Source organism: Acartia tonsa, chromosome 9 (genome assembly GCF_053477335.1).
Source record: "Acartia tonsa isolate MP-2025a chromosome 9, ASM5347733v1, whole genome shotgun sequence".
Lineage (NCBI taxonomy): Eukaryota > Metazoa > Arthropoda > Copepoda > Calanoida > Acartiidae > Acartia > Acartia tonsa.
The window spans coordinates 28,064,222-28,083,416 of record NC_137268.1 but is presented as its reverse complement, the minus strand read 5'-3'; the positions used below and the strand labels follow the sequence as shown (position 1 = coordinate 28,083,416).

The 19,195-nt window shown below is 34.8% G+C and overlaps 1 protein-coding gene across 1 annotated transcript in view; it reads right to left on the bottom strand.

Annotated features, from left to right (window-relative positions):
* LOC145327472 (soluble guanylate cyclase 88E-like) overlaps nt 1–18,834 on the bottom strand; it is a 38,596-nt gene extending 19,762 nt beyond the window's left edge. Inside the window, exons 1-14 of the mRNA XM_080171019.1 lie at nt 18,778–18,834; nt 16,448–16,504; nt 15,529–15,630; nt 14,978–15,057; nt 14,532–14,617; nt 13,747–13,820; nt 13,149–13,226; nt 12,533–12,621; nt 11,903–11,972; nt 10,004–10,123; nt 9,839–9,903; nt 9,273–9,366; nt 8,412–8,521; nt 7,774–7,861 (exon numbers count right to left, since the gene is read on the bottom strand). Of these exons, the coding sequence (XP_080027145.1) occupies nt 7,774–7,861; nt 8,412–8,521; nt 9,273–9,366; nt 9,839–9,903; nt 10,004–10,123; nt 11,903–11,972; nt 12,533–12,621; nt 13,149–13,226; nt 13,747–13,820; nt 14,532–14,617; nt 14,978–15,057; nt 15,529–15,630; nt 16,448–16,504; nt 18,778–18,834 (1,170 nt within the window). The remainder of the gene's footprint in view (nt 1–7,773; nt 7,862–8,411; nt 8,522–9,272; nt 9,367–9,838; nt 9,904–10,003; nt 10,124–11,902; nt 11,973–12,532; nt 12,622–13,148; nt 13,227–13,746; nt 13,821–14,531; nt 14,618–14,977; nt 15,058–15,528; nt 15,631–16,447; nt 16,505–18,777) is intronic.
* Between the last annotated feature and the right edge of the window lie 361 nt (nt 18,835–19,195).

Here is a 19,195-nt window from a genome sequence, read left to right as displayed (position 1 = left end):
CTCCGACGATTGTCCCATTCCTAGGTTTGTCCACTCCAACGTTTGTTTATGTTTTACTACTTTATATAATAGGATAATATGTATTCTTCTTTTATATTTCTCTTTTCTTATTCACTTGCAGCTGCGCTCTTTTTAATGTAAGGAGGCAGAAAAATAGCCTAAACCAATTAGGGGCTTAAATCTGAAAATGAAAAAGCAAAAAACCATCCCATGACCTATGTGAAGCTTCCCTTAAATGGAGAATTTAGTCAGTTTATGAAATTTTTAAGCTTCAGACCAAAAAAAATACTTTTTTTGTTAAAAGAGAGACTTTTCTACAATTAGGGCTAGTCCTTTCGTCATTGCTCTTCTCATTAAGTTAAGCATGTGGTTTTCTCTGCTATTGTTAAAGATAGACTGTTGAGATTTTTAGTGAATATTCCCATGACATATGTATATCCAGTCTATAAATTATTTTGTCTGTCTCTCAATTATGCTTCAAAAGACTTAGGTTTCGTGATAATCTTTGAGTAATAGCATATTCTCTTAAAGTCTGCTCTATAACTTACTTTGTCTGTTTGTCCATTATATGATCCTTATTCAATATTCTATTTAACTAAAAAATTTCATTCTCTTAGTTTATTTTTTTTCTTTATTTCATTATGTTATTATATTATTTATATTTATTTTATTAATTCATTATATTTTCATTATAATTTTCCTTTTTAAATGCGAAACTTTTCTATAGTAAGGATTGGTTTGTCCGTACGTCCAAACGGTTAGACGACATTTTCTTTAATTTAGACATGTTATAAATATCCTATCGATTTCAAACTTTGCAGAATGATTTCTATAACAGTTGGGTACAATACTATATTCATTACTAGAAAGTATGTACGTCCATTTTTTTGTATAATATCATTGTCCCATTCATCTGGGTTTTGGAGTAATGTTTCTTAGGACAACAAGGTTTAGTATTATAATCAAATACTAAAAATAAAATTATGCCCTTTTACTATATTCTATACTAGCAGATTCGCCCCTAGCCTCAGGGGCTTTGCCCCAAGAGGTGATAAAATTTTTTTTTGGCGAAATTCGTAATAGGACCAAGAAAATCTTCAGCAAAAAAAAAAATGGGGGGGGATTTTTTTGTTTTTGGGGGGTTTGGGGTATCCCACCCCCCAAGAAAATAGCCTAAAACCACCACAGGACCAGTAGGTATATTCCCTGAATAGTAGAATATAATCGGTCCAGTGGTTACCGAGATCTTAAGGGACTGACAGACGGACAGACAGACGGACAGACAGACGGACAGACAGACGGACAGACAGACGGACAGACAGACAGACGGATGGACAGACATCATTCTACTTTGTATTATAGATTTACGCTAATTTTAACAAAATTTATGTTTGACCTCCTGATTTTAGAGCTTTGCTTTTGTGAATGTTGTTATCCTTGTTATCTTGCTTTTTTTTCCTTTTTCATAACCTATTATATAAAGTAGTAATCTTTTTTTTGTCTGTAGAAAAGCTAACCGCTGAACCTATATGGTTCTCCTTTACAGTGAAGCTTCTTTTAAGTTCATAGAGGGTTTATAATTATTTCGAGGGAGGGTATCTCCACCCTCCCAGAAAATTCACCCCAAGAAAAATATTACCCCATCCCCTCAAAAAATCTTTTTAACTTTTTAAAAGCAAAGCTTTTCTATATTAAGGGTCAGTCCGTACGTCCGTAACGGTTAGCTATTTTCGTTAATTTAGGCATGTGATTCCTGTAGTAGAAAGGTACGATTTAGAAAGTCTATAATCATTATCAGAATATCCATACGTCCATTTTAAGCATACTAATTATTAACTTACAACAAATTTTTATGTATCAAAATTATCCGATTAATCTGATTTCTGGGATACTGATTCCTAGGACAACAAAATAGAATGTTATAAGCGAATCATATCTATAATCAAGTCCAAAAAATGTGAGTACGTCCTTAAGCATTTTCCTGCATGTTAGCAATTTCTCAATAAATTTACTTACAATTTTGTTTCGAATTTTAAATTTATGTTCTGACTATTCAGTTCTGACACTCTACATTATTAATGTTCATTAAAGGACGCCTGCAAGAAATAACACGCTTTAACTGCTAAAAGACTGCCACAAGAAGACCCAATACCCCAAATTATAAGCCTTCAGCTTCAATAACAAAAAAGTTCTAGGCATTTCAAAATAGCATTTTATGTACAATGGAATTTTTGAAAGATTTCCAATGCTCATAAAAGAAAAAACAATATTAAATTACGTTGCCTAGACATAAAATTATAACCTTATCTTTGTCAGAAACTTAGATTGCCTGTAACTGATTACATTTTTACAATAAAAACACCACATTTCATAGTCAAAATCTATGAAAAAAAATCGATTTAAATTGCATTTTTAAACGAAAATCATAGCGGAAACAAAGGGGTAAACTAATACAAGCTTAGCTGTGATTGGTTGTTAAGCTGATTCAGCCTTCTGATTGGCTACAGTACATTCGGTACAACGCAAGTAAAACTTATTTTTTTTTAATGATTTTGACTATAAAAATGGGTATTTTTATTGTAAAAATATAATTAGTTACTGGAAACCTGAATTTATGACAAAAATAAGCTTATAATTTTGTTTCTAGGCCACGTAGTTTAATTTTAAAGTTTTCAACATGAGCATTGCAATTCTTTCAAAATTTCCATTGTACATAAAATGTCATTTTAAAATGCCTAGAACTTTTTTGTTATAGAAGCTGAAGGCTTCAAATTTGGGGTATTTGGTCTACTTGTGGCAGTCTTTCAGCAGTTAAAGCGTGGTATTTCTTGCAGGCTTCCTTTAAACTTTTTTCTACCGTTTCAGAGCTTTGCTTTTATAAATGTTGTCATCCTTGTCATCCTTTTAAAACTTAAATTTAAAACTGTAGAGGGTCACATTCCTTCCTTACCTTAATGCCCTACCTTCTATAATGAAGGGGCAATACAATTACAGAGGCTGTACAGGAGCCATAAAGGGCCTATGTTATATAAATTAAGGTAAGGGGCGATGAAGAGGCTATGAAGGGGCTATGTTATATAAATTAAGGTAAGAGGCTATTAAGGGGCGATGGAGAGGCTATGTAGGGGCTATGTTATATAATTAAGGTAAGGGGCTATTAAGGGGCGATGGAGATGCTTTGTAGGGCCTATGTTATATAAATTAAGGTAAGAGGCTATTAAGGGGCGATGGAGAGGCTATGTAGGGGCTATGTTATATAAATTAGGGTAAGGGGCTATTTAGGGGCGATGGAGAGGCTATGTAGGGGCTATGTTATATATATTAAGGTAAGGATTATATAAATTAAGGTAAGAGGCTATTAAGGGGCGATGGAGAGGCTATGTAGGGGCTATGCTATATAAATTAAGGTAAGGGGCTATTAAGGGGCGATTGAGAGGCTATGTAGGGGCTATGTTACATAATTAAGGTAAGGGGCTATTAAGGGGCGATGGAGAGGCTATGTAGAGGCTATGTTATATAAATTAAGGTAAGGGGCTATTAAGGGGCGATGGAGAGGCTATGTAGGGGCTATGTTATATAAATTAAGGTAAGGAGCTATTAAGGGGCGATGGAGAGGCTATGTAGGGGCTATGTTATATAAATTAGGGTAAGGGGCTATTCAGGGGCGATGGAGAGGCTATGTAGGGGCTATGTTATATATATTAAGGTAAGGATTATATAAATTAAGGTAAGATGCTATTAAGGGGCGATGGAGAGGCTATGTAGGGGCTATGCTATATAAATTAAGGTAAGGGGCTATTAAGGGGCGATGGAGAGGCTATGTAGGGCTATGTTATATAAATTAAGGTAAGGGGCTATAAAGGGGCGATGGAGAGGCTACGTAGAGGCTATGTTATATAAATTAAGGTAAGGGGCTATTAAGGGGCGATGGAGAGGCTATGTAGGGGCTATGTTATATAAATTAGGGTAAGGGGCTATTTAGGGGCGATGGAGAGGCTATGTAGGGGCTATGTTATATATATTAAGGTAAGGATTATATAAATTAAGGTAAGAGGCTATTAAGGGGCGATGGAGAGGCTATGTAGGGGCTATGCTATATAAATTAAGGTAAGGGGCTATTAAGGGGCGATGGAGAGGCTATGTAGGGCTATGTTATATAAATTAAGGTAAGGGGCTATTAAGGGGCGATGGAGAGGCTATGTAGGGGCTATGTTATATAAATTAAGGTAAGGAGCTATTAAGGGGCGATGGAGAGGCTATGTAGGGGCTATGTTATATAAATTAGGGTAAGGGGCTATTTAGGGGCGATGGAGAGGCTATGTAGGGGCTATGTTACATAATTAAGGTAAGAGGCTATTGTGGGGCGATGGAGAGGCTATGTAGGAGCTTTGTTATATAGATTAAGGTAAGGGGCTATTAAGGGGCGATGGAGAGGCTTTGTAGGGGCTATGTTATATAGATTAGGGTAAGGGGCTATTAAGGGGCGATGGAGAGGCTATATAGGGGCTATGTTATATAAATTAAGGTAAGAGGCTATTAAGGGGCGATTGAGAGGCTATGTAGGGGCTATGTTACATAATTAAGGTAAGGGGCTATTAAGGGGCGATGGAGAGGCTATATAGGAGCTTTGTTATATAAATTTAGGTAAGGGGCTATTAAGGGGCGATGGAGAGGCTATGTAGGGGCAATGTTATATAATTAAATTAAGTGGCTATTAAGGGGCGATAGAGAGGCCATATAGGAGCTTTGTTATATAAATTAAGGTAAGGGGCTATTAAGGGGCGATGGAGGAGCGATGTAGGGGCCATCAAGTTGCAATGTAATATAAATTTGGAGAAGGAGCGATGAAGGGGCGATGTAGGAGCGATGAAGGAGCGATGGAGGAGCGATGGAGGAGCTATGTAGGAGCGATGTAGGGGCCATCAAGTTGCAATGTAATATAAATTTGGAGAAGGAGCGATGAAGGGGCGATGTAGGAGCAATGAAGGAGCGATGTAGGAGCGATGTAGGGGCCATCACAGTACAATTTAATATAAATTTGAAGAAGGAGCGATGAAGGGGCGATGTAGGAGCGATGGAGGGGCGATGTAGGGGCTATGTTATATAAATTAAGGTAAGGGGCGATGGAGAGGCTATGTAGGGGCTATGTTATATAAATTAGGGTAAGGGGCTATTCAGGGGCGATGGAGAGGCTATGTAGGGGCTATGTTATATATATTAAGGTAAGGATTATATAAATTAAGGTAAGAGGCTATTAAGGGGCGATGGAGAGGCTATGTAGGGGCTATGCTATATAAATTAAGGTAAGGGGCTATTAAGGGGCGATGGAGAGGCTATGTAGGGCTATGTTATATAAATTAAGGTAAGGGGCGATGGAGAGGCTATGTAGGGGCTATGTTATATAAATTAAGGTAAGGAGCTATTAAGGGGCGATGGAGAGGCTATGTAGGGGCTATGTTATATAAATTAGGGTAAGGGGCTATTTAGGGGCGATGGAGAGGCTATGTAGGGGCTATGTTACATAATTAAGGTAAGAGGCTATTATGGGGCGATGGAGAGGCTATGTAGGAGCTTTGTTATATAGATTAAGGTAAGGGGCTATTAAGGGGCGATGGAGAGGCTTTGTAGGGGCTATGTTATATAGATTAGGGTAAGGGGCTATTAAGGGGCGATGGAGAGGCTATATAGGGGCTATGTTATATAAATTAAGGTAAGAGGCTATTAAGGGGCGATTGAGAGGCTATGTAGGGGCTATGTTACATAATTAAGGTAAGGGGCTATTAAGGGGCGATGGAGAGGCTATATAGGAGCTTTGTTATATAAATTTAGGTAAGGGGCTATTAAGGGGCGATGGAGAGGCTATGTAGGGGCAATGTTATATAATTAAATTAAGTGGCTATTAAGGGGCGATAGAGAGGCCATATAGGAGCTTTGTTATATAAATTAAGGTAAGGGGCTATTAAGGGGCGATGGAGGAGCGATGTAGGGGCCATCAAGTTGCAATGTAATATAAATTTGGAGAAGGAGCGATGAAGGGGCGATGTAGGAGCGATGGAGGAGTTATGTAGGAGCGATGTAGGGGCCATCAAGTTGCAATGTAATATAAATTTGGAGAAGGAGCGATGAAGGGGCGATGTAGGAGCAATGAAGGAGCGATGTAGGAGCGATGTAGGGGCCATCACAGTACAATTTAATATAAATTTGAAGAAGGAGCGATGAAGGGGCGATGTAGGAGCGATGGAGGGGCGATGTAGGGGCTATGTTATATAAATTAAGGTAAGGGGCGATGGAGAGGCTATGTAGGGGCTATGTTATATAAATTAAGGTAAGGGGCGATGGAGAGGCTATGTAGGGGCTATGTTATATAAATTAAGGTAATGGGCTTTTAAGGGGCGATGGAGAGGCTATGTAGGAGCTATGTTATATAAATTAAGGTAAGGGACTATTAAGGGGCAATGGAGAGGCTATGTAGGAGCTTTGTTATATAAATAAAGGTAAGGGGCTATTAGGGGCGATGGAGAGGCTATGTAGGGGCTTTGTTATATAAATTAAGATAAGGGGCTATTAAGGGGCGATGGAGAGGCTATGTAGGGGCTATGTTATAAAAATTAAGGTAAGGAGCTATTAAGGGGCGATGGAGAGGCTATGTAGGGGCTTTTTTATATAAATTAAGGTAAGGGGCTATTAAGGGGCGATGGGGCTATGGAGGAGCGATGGAGGAGAGATGTAGGGGCCATCAAAGTACAATGTAATATAAATTTGTGGAAGGAGCGATGAAGGGGCGATGTAGGAGCGATGGAGGAGCGATGGAGGAGCGATGTAGCAGCGATGTAGGGGCCATCAAGTTGCAATGTTATATAAATTTGGAGAAGGAGCGATGAAGGGGCGATGGAGGAGCGATGTAGGAGCGATGTAGGGGCCATCAAGTTGCAATGTAATATAAATTTGGAGAAGGGGCGATGTAGGAGCGATGAAGGAGCGATGTAGGAGCGATGTAGGGGCCATCACAGTACAATGTAATATAAATTTGAAGAAGGAGCGATGAAGGGGCGATGTAGGAGCGATGGAGGGGCGATGTAGGGGCCATCAAAGTACAATGTAATATAAATTTGAAGAAGGAGCGATGAAGGGGTGATGTAGGAGCGATGGAGGGGCGATGTAGGGGCCATCAAAGTACAATGTAATATAAATTTGGAGAAGGAGCGATGGAGGAGCGATGAAGGGGCGATGTAGGAGCGATGTAGGGGCCATCAAGGGACTAAGATATATATAATAGTGAAGGGGCCATGAAGAGGCGATATTTAATTAAATAGCCCCTTGGGATAAGAGGACATATCATCTCCTCTTTAGAAGGGGCGATAAAGGAGCGATAAAGGATCATTTAATCGCCTCTTAGGGCAAGGGGCTATTAAATCGCTCCTTTCAAGGAGTCATAACATCGCCTCTTGTTATAAGGGGCTATTAAATCGCTCCTTTCAAGGAGCCATTACATCGCCCCATGTCATAAGAGGCGATCAATTAAAATCATCGCCCCATATGGAGCGATGTCATGGAAAGGACTATACCCGTTATTTCTCGCATCGTATTATAAACGGCTTTCCGCAGATATAGAAAGTACAATTATGAGATTAAAACTATTTTCTTTAGCCCCGAGGTGCCGAAGGCACCGGCTAAAAAACTGGTTTTAATCTTATGATTATCTTATGGTTTTTTCGTATGGATTAGAACCGGTTCCTATCCACCGGATTCGTATGAATACGAGAAAAAACTTACAATTCTAGCCAGCTGGATTTTCTTGATATTTTCCTCCATCTGGTGCTGGGCATTCGCCAGCATAATATCTCGAGAATAGTCATGCATACTACAAAAATAATGTATATTAGCGTATACGCCTCTAAAATCCTCTAGGAGCACTTAGGGTGGGCGGGGAAGTTCCATTTTTATTTAAGTTTTAAAAAGAAAAAGAAAAAATATTTTTTTTTTTTTTGGGGGGGGGGGCAATATTTATTGGGATGGTAAAGATACCCTTCCCTAAAATAGATAAGATCCTTCCCTGCACCTTTGAGAAGCATTATCGGTTCAGCGGTTAGCGAGATCCTTCGCTACAGACAAAAAAGCTCACAATTTTATATTATAGATTTACATTGACATCTCAAGAGAGCAAACATGATCAAAACATTTTGTAATGTCTGAAGAAATATGTAAAATTCATATATTGATAACCGTTTATGTAATACTAGCGCGCCAGCCGCCTGTAAGCCCAAGGGAAATCAAACTTTTAAAATTTTAAAAATAAGTCGGAAGTCTAAACCTGACCAAAATATGGCATTAAAAATCCAAATCCAACAGGGTTTAAATTTGAGTCTTAGTCGCGGCTGAAGAGCAGCTGTCGAGCTCTGATCATATCTTACCTAAGATCATTGACAAAAAGTCCCGACCAAACTAGGTTATTCAAATTCTTCATAATGGGACAAGCTAAGAATAACATCAAGTTCCACTGCGCAACATAAATCATTTGACCCTAAAAAAGCAGATTTTTTTGTATTAAAGCTACTCTATAATTCGAAATGTACGTCTGTTTGTCTTTCCCTTATCAATTACAATCCAGTGTATAATTTACTTGGTCCGTCGGTCTATTGATCATGCTTTAAAGATCAATACAAAGGTTTCGAGACTTTTCCTATCTAGGCATATGTTATTTTTATGAAACTGAATATCTGGTCTACAACTCACTTTATCCGCTGGTGCATCCACAAATTTGCTGCTCCGCTATTCATAGATAATTTCATCTTTGTTTATTTTCAAGAAATAATTAGTCAATCATTTTTTTATTCCTTCCATTCCTTCCTGATGTTTTCCTTCTCGTTAATCTCTGTGCACGCCAATGATTTATATCTTTAAAGAAGCAAAACTACTCAATATATCTGTATGTCCGTAATGTTCTGGGTAAATTGAGATTTTCTCAATTGCTATGTATATAGGCTAGATTGCTGTTTTTTTTTTTGTAAAGTCATCCCTTTACAAAGAGCGGTTCGTAAGTCATGCTATATAGGTTATAATATTGCTGATTGTTCTTAAGGCATGCTATAATCTACAGAAATATTTTTCTATGAAAGTTTATGATGTTCTATCATTCTTCTATCCCATCTTCTATTCTAATGTCCTCTTGTATAATTCATTTTGTCCGTTTGTCAAGCCTTGACTTTTTTGGAACTTCGCTACTTATTGATGTTGTCATCATTGTTAATGCTATGGTTTATTGATTTTCTTACTTTAATATGAAGGTTCTTGTCATTTTCATCCGCAATATCAAGCAGGTCTCCACTAGTACTACTCTTACCTACACCACCACCAGTTGTTGTTGTTCTAGATAGATAGCTAGATTTAAAAAAAAAACAGTACAAGCCGTTTTCACTCCACAGGGGGAGCATAGGCCGCTGACAATTTGAAAATGTTTCACTTACAATGTGGCTTGTTTTATGGATATGGAATAGGGTTGTCAGCCCTAAGCCCTATGATTGCGGTGTAAAGCGTCCATTTGCCAATCAGGCAACCAACCCTTTATGATTGCACGACCTTTGTCTGAGAAATCCTAACTGTGCATGGTAGTGAGTTGCGCCTGTTTTGGGGCAATGGCATTCCCTATACTCTAACTATTTTTGTCGCGTACCTAAAATAGCAGCAGTAAGAAGCATTTTTAACGTCTTTAGTTATGATAATGTCGGACCGAGATTCAAACCTATCACCTTCCCGACGACGAGCAGATGCGCTACATATTGAGCCACGGTCGCGGGTAAATAGATAGATAGATAGATATGTAATATAGTGATGTATGTACCTAAGTTTATCAATTTCATCTAGTGTAGCCAGCTCAAACATGCTGTTCATTCTCGTTTCTATTACCTTAAATTGTTTTAGGTTAGAATTTGAAATATTAAAAAAATAAATTATTTGTAGGAATATATATTTTTTTAACATTTTAAAAAAGGACGGCATCCCCTACCTCATATTTAAATTCCACTAGGGGCTTGATGAGTTCAAAGAATTCAGTAATTTTTCTGCCAACCATTTGTGGGATACAATTTCTCAAAGCAGAGCCCATGTTCTTTACCACCATATTTTTCTAAATAAATTTTTATAATAAAGTAACAGGGTGTCTGTACCGTAGGATCTCGCTAACCGCTGAACCAATATGGTTCTCCTTTACAGGGTAGCTTCTCATAGGTCCAGAAAGGTTTATAATTATTTTAAGGGAAGCATACAACCACCCTTCCAAGAGCAATCTCAAAAACAACATAACCAACCCCATTTTGTGGCAAAAAATTATATTTGGTAAACAGCTGATCTCAACATAGATTGAAAGGAAAACATTTTACGTGCCCCTAGAAGCCTCTGGTGGCGTAACCGCTAGTTTCTATAAAAAATATTAATCAGAAATATTCTCTTACATACTACCATAGATGAATCCACAAGGTTTTTCGGCCATATATATTCACATATTCTTTTAGTTATTAGAGCGCAGGGATATTTCAGTAAGTTTATTAATTTTTCATGGCTGAATATCCTCGAGCGTTTCCTATTTGTGTCCTTTATTACAAGTTTTCAAGAAAAGAATTCCACTAAAAGTATTTAGATTTATGTAGATTTTTTCCGAGATGTAAAATTGTATCAAATTGATATCTAGTTTTCTGTAACTGCAAACCCTGGGATCTAAAGGGATAAGCCAATAGCCAATAAATTAATGTACGTACATCCCAAATGGTGATAAACAAAATTACTTCTTCTGTAGATAATAATTAGTGGTTGAAACGTTTGGACACCCAACTTAATAAACCAACCAATCAAAACTCAATAAAAGTCCCCAAGAGTGTTAAGTCAAAGAATAAGAAAACGTTATTATGAAACTTTGGGAACAAGTGTAATAAACAGCCCAATGTTCTCCCTGAAATTAACTTTTTTGTTGGTTGAGATTAATTAAGGGTATAATTAAGTCAGTGTCATTAGATCTATACACATCTTATAAATTCGCAGGAAATGAAGGTCCAAAGTAGTTTGATTGTAATAAAGTTTTCCCCCAATCTTCCATAGCTTATAAGGATGTTTTAAAACAAATAACATGTTAGGGACTTATTATAACCCTATCACATAATTTCCAAAACAATTAAGATTAAAGATTTAGGGTTATTTTTTTCCTGTCAAAAAACAAAAAAAAAATTTAAATTGGGAGAGATTATTTTATCATCCAATTTCCTATCCCTGTTGTAAAACTGAGACTGATAATAAAAGTTGGCAGACATCATTGCAAACTTTTATATTGCACAGAAATCTAAGGGATTTGATATGAAATACACAAAATTTATAATTCAACATCAAATGATATGATCAAAACTAAAAGTAAGTCTTAGATAAGCTTTAGTATTATCCATTTTATTATAGAAGCTACTCTTTAATTCACTCGTCAGTATGTAACGCCATGTGGGAAAAGTATTTTTATTGGATGATATGGTAAAAGATAACCATCTGAAATGTTATTATTTGAGGAATTTAACTTTAAGGATTCATTATATGATTTACTTAGTTTGTCAGACAGACAGTTATGCTACAAAAATAGAATACAATAGCTTTTAAAATTGTTTCTAACTAACATCTAGGAGTGTTTTTTAAAGGGCAAGAAAATCATACCTAAAAACATTCAAAAACCTAAATCTAAAATGGAATTTCATTAAACCTTCCCGGGACCTATGTGAAGCTTCCATAAAATGATGAACTCATCGGTTTAGTAGTTCAAAATCTTATAGACAGAAAACCTTACTACTTTATATAATAGTATTAATTTTGCCTAATTCTTTATAAAATCAAAAAATAATATTTTCAATAATGATTGTATTCCGTGTAAAATTACCTCAAATAGTATACAGAAAGGAAACATGCTGAATAAGATATTTGCTCGAAACGGCATAGAAGATTCACTCCTGTAAATAAAACACAAGTATGCATTTATCCACAACTAGCTAATACGGACAAACGGCACTTTACCTATCCTAACCTATTTTAAACCATCCAATAGGTTTTTAAATGTCTAACCCCTGCGGGGCGTTATTTGTATATTCATATCTTAACCTAACCTAACTTGTATAGAAATAATTAATTAACATAATATTTAAGACACAGCTGCGTTTGTCCACTCCGATATTTGTCACTTCTGCTTTTGTCCTGGGACTTATAATGGTAAAAAAAACTTGTGGATAAATTGGGCAAACTAAACTTACAGAAATAATATGGAACTATTATATTTATAAAAAGGTTTTACTTTTGTTTTATATAGATCCAACAACAAAATAAACTTTCGGAAAAGTTCAATTTTTGTACATAGCAGTAAAAATCCATATATTTAGAATATAAAAATATAATGAGTTAAAAATTAAAAACACTCATCTTAATGAACCAACCAATCCAAATTCATCTAAGAATCTTCTAATTTAGATCAACTTATTATTTGAAAGCCCTACATTATTTCAAACGAATTTAACACCTGTTTTCAATAGATTTGGTAAAGTCCATGTATCCAGAGTTGTCAAACTTGAGTTCATAATGGTACACCACAGTGTCAAAAATAACCTCCTGAAATAGATATTAGAAGTTTGGCAAAAAGATTATTAGAGGCGGTTTCCCTCATAGTGTCAGTTGAACACTATTAAAAAGTTAAGTTAGGTAATAATGGTAGTGCGGCATGGTTTTGGCTTCGCAGGTAATGGCCACGCAAGGGTTAAGCAATAATCATAGGTAAAAATACTAACGACACCTATTTATTTTAGAATAAGGAGAAGGGGGTTATTAGTGCTCAACTGGAACATTGAGGTAAAGCAAGTAGATATAAAATGAAATCCTTAAATATTGGACAATATTTAATCCGTAAGGACAAAAAGATTGAAAAAAACTAGAAGCTTCTCTACATAGCTGCACATAATCAGTACATGATTTTGCTTTCAAAGAAAGACAAACAGAGAAACTTATATATACTAGTATTTACTAGCTTCAGAAGGCACAATTTCAAACATAAGATTTATATATCATCAAATGTTTAATCCTTATTATATTGATTGAAGAACCTAAAACATTTGGAATAATATCGTGATCTTCAATTTTACCTGCTTCATAAGCTTGATTGCCATCTTATTGTTTGCTTGTCTGGAGGCCAGAAATAACATTTTTGCAATCTCTTTTACCTTAGAAAAAATTCTTGTTTTATCAAAATAATCATATTTGAAAAAAAAACCTAAATTGATGGTATATAGGTGTCCTAGTCTAATAATGTGACAATTCTTTATTATAGAGAAAAATATTAGTACCAGGTTAGGTTTTTAGAAGGTAAAATATTATATGTTTAGTGATTCAACAAAATAATAACTGAAAGAGCTTTCTTAATTAACCCTGGCAATGTGTCAAGTGTCCCATTAATAAAATAATCTCTAATAGCGGCTGCGCCCCTTTAATATATGGCTATGTCTTCAAAGGGGTAAGAAGAGAGCAGAAAAATAGATTAATGGCTTACTCTAGGATAATATAGCATAAAACCCTTTTGGGACCTATGTAAAGCTTCCATAAAAAACTAACTTAATCAGTTCTTTAGTACTCGAAATCTAAAGCCACAGACAAAAAGAAAACTTTACTACTTTATAATGATATCTGAAGCACGTGTCTCTTTAACTCTTTATTTAATATTAATTAATTGATTATGCTATATACCTGTCCTTGAACATAGAAATGGAAGCCTCTCCTCCTTGTTCTGTACTGCATAACAATACTATCTGCTGTCTCAGCTTAACATTATCATTATGTCATGTTATGTCATGCTAATACTTTATTATGTCTTAGCTAAAGATAAAATTTATGTCAAGCTATGTTATGATAATACTTTATTATGTCTTAGCTAAACATAAATTTATGTCAGGTTATGTCATACAAATACTATATTTGTTTTAGATGGACATAAAAATTATGTTAGTTTATGTAACTTTTGCTATATATACTGCATAACAATGCTATCTGCTGTCTCAGATAAACATAAAATTATGTCAGGTTATGTATACTATTTTATGTATCAGCTAAACAAAAGAACTATATTAAGTTAAATCATATCAATACTATATTATGTCTTAGATAAACAAAAAAATTATGTAAGGTTATGTTATACCAATATTATATTATTATTAGATAAAAATGAATTTATGTCAAGTTGTGTAACATACATCTATACTGCATAACAATACTGTCTGGTGTCTCAGCCTAACATAAAAATTATGTCAAACTATGTCATAGCAATAATATATCATACAATGATAATATTAATTCATGTCATCTTTATATCATAATATGTCTAAGCACAAGTTTTAAAAGAATATAATTTCTTCTATTTATTTGCTAAACAAAATATGATACCTGTCATAAATTTTATACTACATAATGTATGTATTAGCTACATATGAAGATTATGTCAACGCTTTATGTATGGTTTATGTCGTTTGAGTTACCTTCAATAAAAAATGAAGGAGGCTTCATTTTTGGAAACTTGTACTTCAGGTAGTCATGAAGGTTATCCAGATTCAGAAAAAAATCTCTGAAATTTCACAATTTTTATTTCAATTTATACCAAATTCTTCTTTTAAATATCTAATTAAACAAGAATGGCAACATCCTCATAAGGTTATAAGACAAAACTTCAAAATGGACCTACAAACTTTAATTACATAATTCTAAAGTTGATGTAATAGATTTTCTTTTATATATTTTTAAAATAGCTTTACTCTAAAAATTTCTCCAAAATTTATTCAAGATTATATATTATTCTTTTATCAAACTTGATTTAAAAGTTCAACACTTCAAATTAATGTTTAAATACATGTTAGCGAGTAATAAGTTATTATTTATTTGAATTTTGTATGCCATAGTTATATACAATTAATGAAAAAAAATCTACCTTATTCGTCTACCAAGTTTAAGAAGTGTAGTTTCATATCCAAGACCTCGAATGATTTTCACAAAATACTTTCCCATCCCCTGGAAAAATATTAAAATGTGATAAGTTTTTATCCAGGGATCTAAGGGGATAAGACAATGGCCAATACATTGATGTACATTCCCAATGCTTACAAACAAAATCATCTCTTCTTTAGATTACAATACGTGGTTGAAATATTTGAATCAAAATACAATAAAAGTCTCAAGAGTTGTTGAGACAACGAATAAGAAAACGTTATAATGAAACTTTGGGGACCAGTTTAAACACAACCTTCACGCCCTTCCTCTCCCATTAGACATTTAGCCCCTTGAAAAAATACTTCCTTCTGTACCCTCCCCAAAATGTTTTCTTTAAATAAGAATTTTAATTTGCATTGGGAATATCAATATCCGCTGGACTACAACCGGTTCTCAGCCACACTAAAAAATCATGTAACAAGACAGGTTTAAATTTTCATTTTCTTTATTTTAATATCCGCGGAAAGCTGTCTATAAAATGCTACTAATTACCTCATAGAACTCTTCATCTCTCATACCAATATGTTTCATGGCTACCTTACCAATCTTAGCTACTTGTGTCTCAGGATAAGTTTCCATTATATCAAATTTATCCTAAACAAAGTATTATTTTCATTTCAAGACAGGTAGATGGGGTTACCTTCTTTGTGTGTGACATTATCGAAAAAAATAATCAAATTGAAACATAATTTAAAGTAAAAAATAACAAAAAAGATTTTAATATTTAAAAATATGGTTAGCAAATATTTATTTAAACTAATTATTCATATTTTACATTATTACATATATTGTAAAATATCCTTTATTTATCTTTTACTAGCCGTTAAAAATTTCTTTTTGGAGTGAGACATTTTTTTCTAGAGTCAATTTCTCTTAACGAGGTTGTTGATACCCTCCCCCCCAAAAAGATATAAATCTCCCCAGGACATGTGAAAAGTTAATCTGTAAAGGAAAACTATAGCGGCTAGCAAGATCCTTTGGTTCAGACAGGCAGACAGACAATTATTCTGTTACTTTATTATAATGACCAGCGGCTTTGTCCCTAGCCTCTAGGGGCTTCGCCCTATGAGGTAATGAGAAGTCAACCCTCCAATATATAATTTTTCTTATATTCTTCTATAGATATTTTCAAAATTGTCAAATTACTCTGTGGCAAATTTAAAGCCAGCTAGGTTGTTCGCTATATATACAGAAATTAAAAATTTAAATTTGTAAAAAAAAAAGGGTGATTTTTTGGTTTTTGGGAGGCTTAGGGGTGTCCCAACCCCCAAGAAAATAGCTTAAAACCACAACAGGACCAGTAGACAAATTCGCTGAAGAGTAGAATCCAGTCGGTTCAGTGGTTACCGAGATCTTAAGGGATAGACGGACATACTTTGTATTATAGATAATTATTTTTGAATGAAAAGACCTGTTCTATTTTCATATGCTCCTTCACTGCCTTCCACACGTCATCTCCATAAACATCCTAGTTCCAAAAAAGGGTTTTTAGCGGTACAGAAAAAGACAGAAGTTCAAATTCTAATTGTTGATATAGACTTAATTCTCAACTATGTGTAGTATCTTTTGCTAAAACAATGGAAATAATCAGTATTCTATTCGTAATTTCCTTCGTACTACTTTGTTCAAACCTGCTAGCAAATACCTGGACAAAGTGTCTAAAATATCAGCCATGTGACGTCATGAAAATGAGTTAGATGAGAGGAGAAGTGGGAAAGAAAACCCCTAAAATAGAGATTGATAATCCCTTATTTTTAGGACGTCACAAGGCTGACTTTTTTAGACACTTTGTCTAGCTACGCTAGCAAAGTTTTTATCTCAACATCTATCTTTTGTAAAAAGTCGATATATTATTACTGGATGTTGCACCAGATTTTTATGTGTGTGTAGCCATAGTTCCTTAGTGTTTGGATCTAAGTAGTCATGGAGTAGGACGAGACACTTCAAGGTCCACGCTCAAGTACAAGTACTTGACCCGCTGTCTCAAGGGCCCTACTCTTTATTACCTCACCCTCGCCAAGTATGGCAGGTGTCCCAAATTAAGTCACCGCAATTAATGACACTCTCCATAGAGGAGCTTGGGTAAGGGTTGCACTGATATCATGTACGAGACCATTGGGTATCCAAACTACCCAATTGTCACCATTCTTACACAACCAAGGGTAAGTTGCGTGAATGAATTGCGACTGAACGAACTGACCAACAAACTTTCCCTGTCAATATATCCACGTATATCTTATATCCATTGGTAAAAACCCATTCCTGAATATATTCCGCCAAGTTCTGCACTAGTAATCCGTACATTTTGTCTTAGCATGTATTCTAAGTTATTATATGGTTGTATTAATGGGCATAATATAAAATGATTCTGTAATAAGTCTTTTTTTAACATGTAATATAACATTAGATTATGCAGAGAAAATCAGTAGAAAAATGGAATAATATACTTGGTAAGGCTAAGAAACCGACTAATATCCGCTGGATTAAAACCAGTTCTTAGCCATCTGATTCTTAGCCATCTGATTTAAACCAGTTTTGTCTGCCCTGGCTATCGGCTTCTCGGTGCTAACAGACTGCTTTTCATCTTATAATTGTACTGTGTACATTTTTATATACGCGGGAAGCTGTCTATAATACGATGCGATAAATTACTATTTGCGTCTGCTAATGTAGGGATGAAAAAAAAAGACATATATCTAAGTTTCTTTGAAAAAGGCACGTTTATTTTTTTACATCCATGACTCTAATCTTATCACGAAAACATTGAAAATAAAAAAGCAAATCCATGCATATTGACAAATTAAAGAAATATTTTTAAATAGATATCATATTATAGAAATGTATTATCTGTAATAAAAGTGAATCACATGACAAATGAATAATAACTAAATAATTTTCAGATAATTTTTGTTTCAACTTTCCTTGATCTTTATTTTTCATGTCAAGATTCCAATTTAACTTTCTAACATGTGGACACAGAATAGAATTATAAAAATAACTGTTGAAAATATGGAGGGAGTGGACATTAAGCTGTTTATTACACTAGTCCCCAAAGTTGTATAGGAACGTTTTCTAATTCGTTGGTTTAACAACCTTTAGGACTTATATTGAAAATTATTGGTTGGTTCATTAAGTGCAGTGTTCATATGTTTCAACCATTAAGTATGTAATCTATAGAAGAAGCAATTTTGTGCATCATTATTGGGGATGTACAAGACATTTATATATTGATCGTATTAGCAATCCACGTATATTTAAAATGAAAATTACAAGTTAAAACCTGTTTTGTTAGCCTGGATTTTCTGTTAAACGAGGCTATGCATGAGTTTTCAGTATGGCTGAGAACCGGTTCTAATCCATCGGACATTAATGATTTTTTCTTTCACTCTTCCATTTTCGCATGTTCTCTGTTTTGCAAGGTCACATGTGGTAATTAGATATTGGTTTTATGATAATCCATTAAGTTTTAAAGTTTTATTGGAATTCATATCAAAGGAAACATATTACTTTCAAAACTATACTGTTGCATGAAATAACAATATTTCTTTTCTTGAAATAAGCTTTTTGACTGGGAAAATCTGATGCCTTTAACCATAAGGGTACCTATCAATCACCTCATACTTAAAACGTCAGGTCCAACTACCAAGGATAACTAAGGGGAGCCAAATCTTTCCTTTTCTGTCCAATCATTACCAGTATTAGGTTATGTAACATCCAACAGACAGCTTTTAATTGCACAACCTTTGCCTGGAAGTCCAATTTTTGTGGCACCTCAGACTTAGTTGCAGTATGAAACATTTTTAATGTCTTTAGTTATGACGCAGTATTGAGCCAAGATTCGAAGTCATCACCTCCCGACGACGAAAGATGCGCTAAGTGTCATGTCAGAAGGCTTGTTCATCAGTCTCTATAGATTGTATTAATTACTCGCGTGCATCTTGCGAAGGAATTGGGACTGAACTCTGTTTGACGTGGAAAATGAAAGAAAATAAAAATGTTAATCTGCTCAACTGAATTAAAAGATATTAGAGGCCTTGTTGAAATTTAAGGTTAATAAATACGAATGATTTGCAAATATAAAATTTACCATCCATTTCGTGATAAAGCCTCTTAAGGGGCATTTCGTCTTATTTTCACAATAGCTTTTCTCCTATTTCTA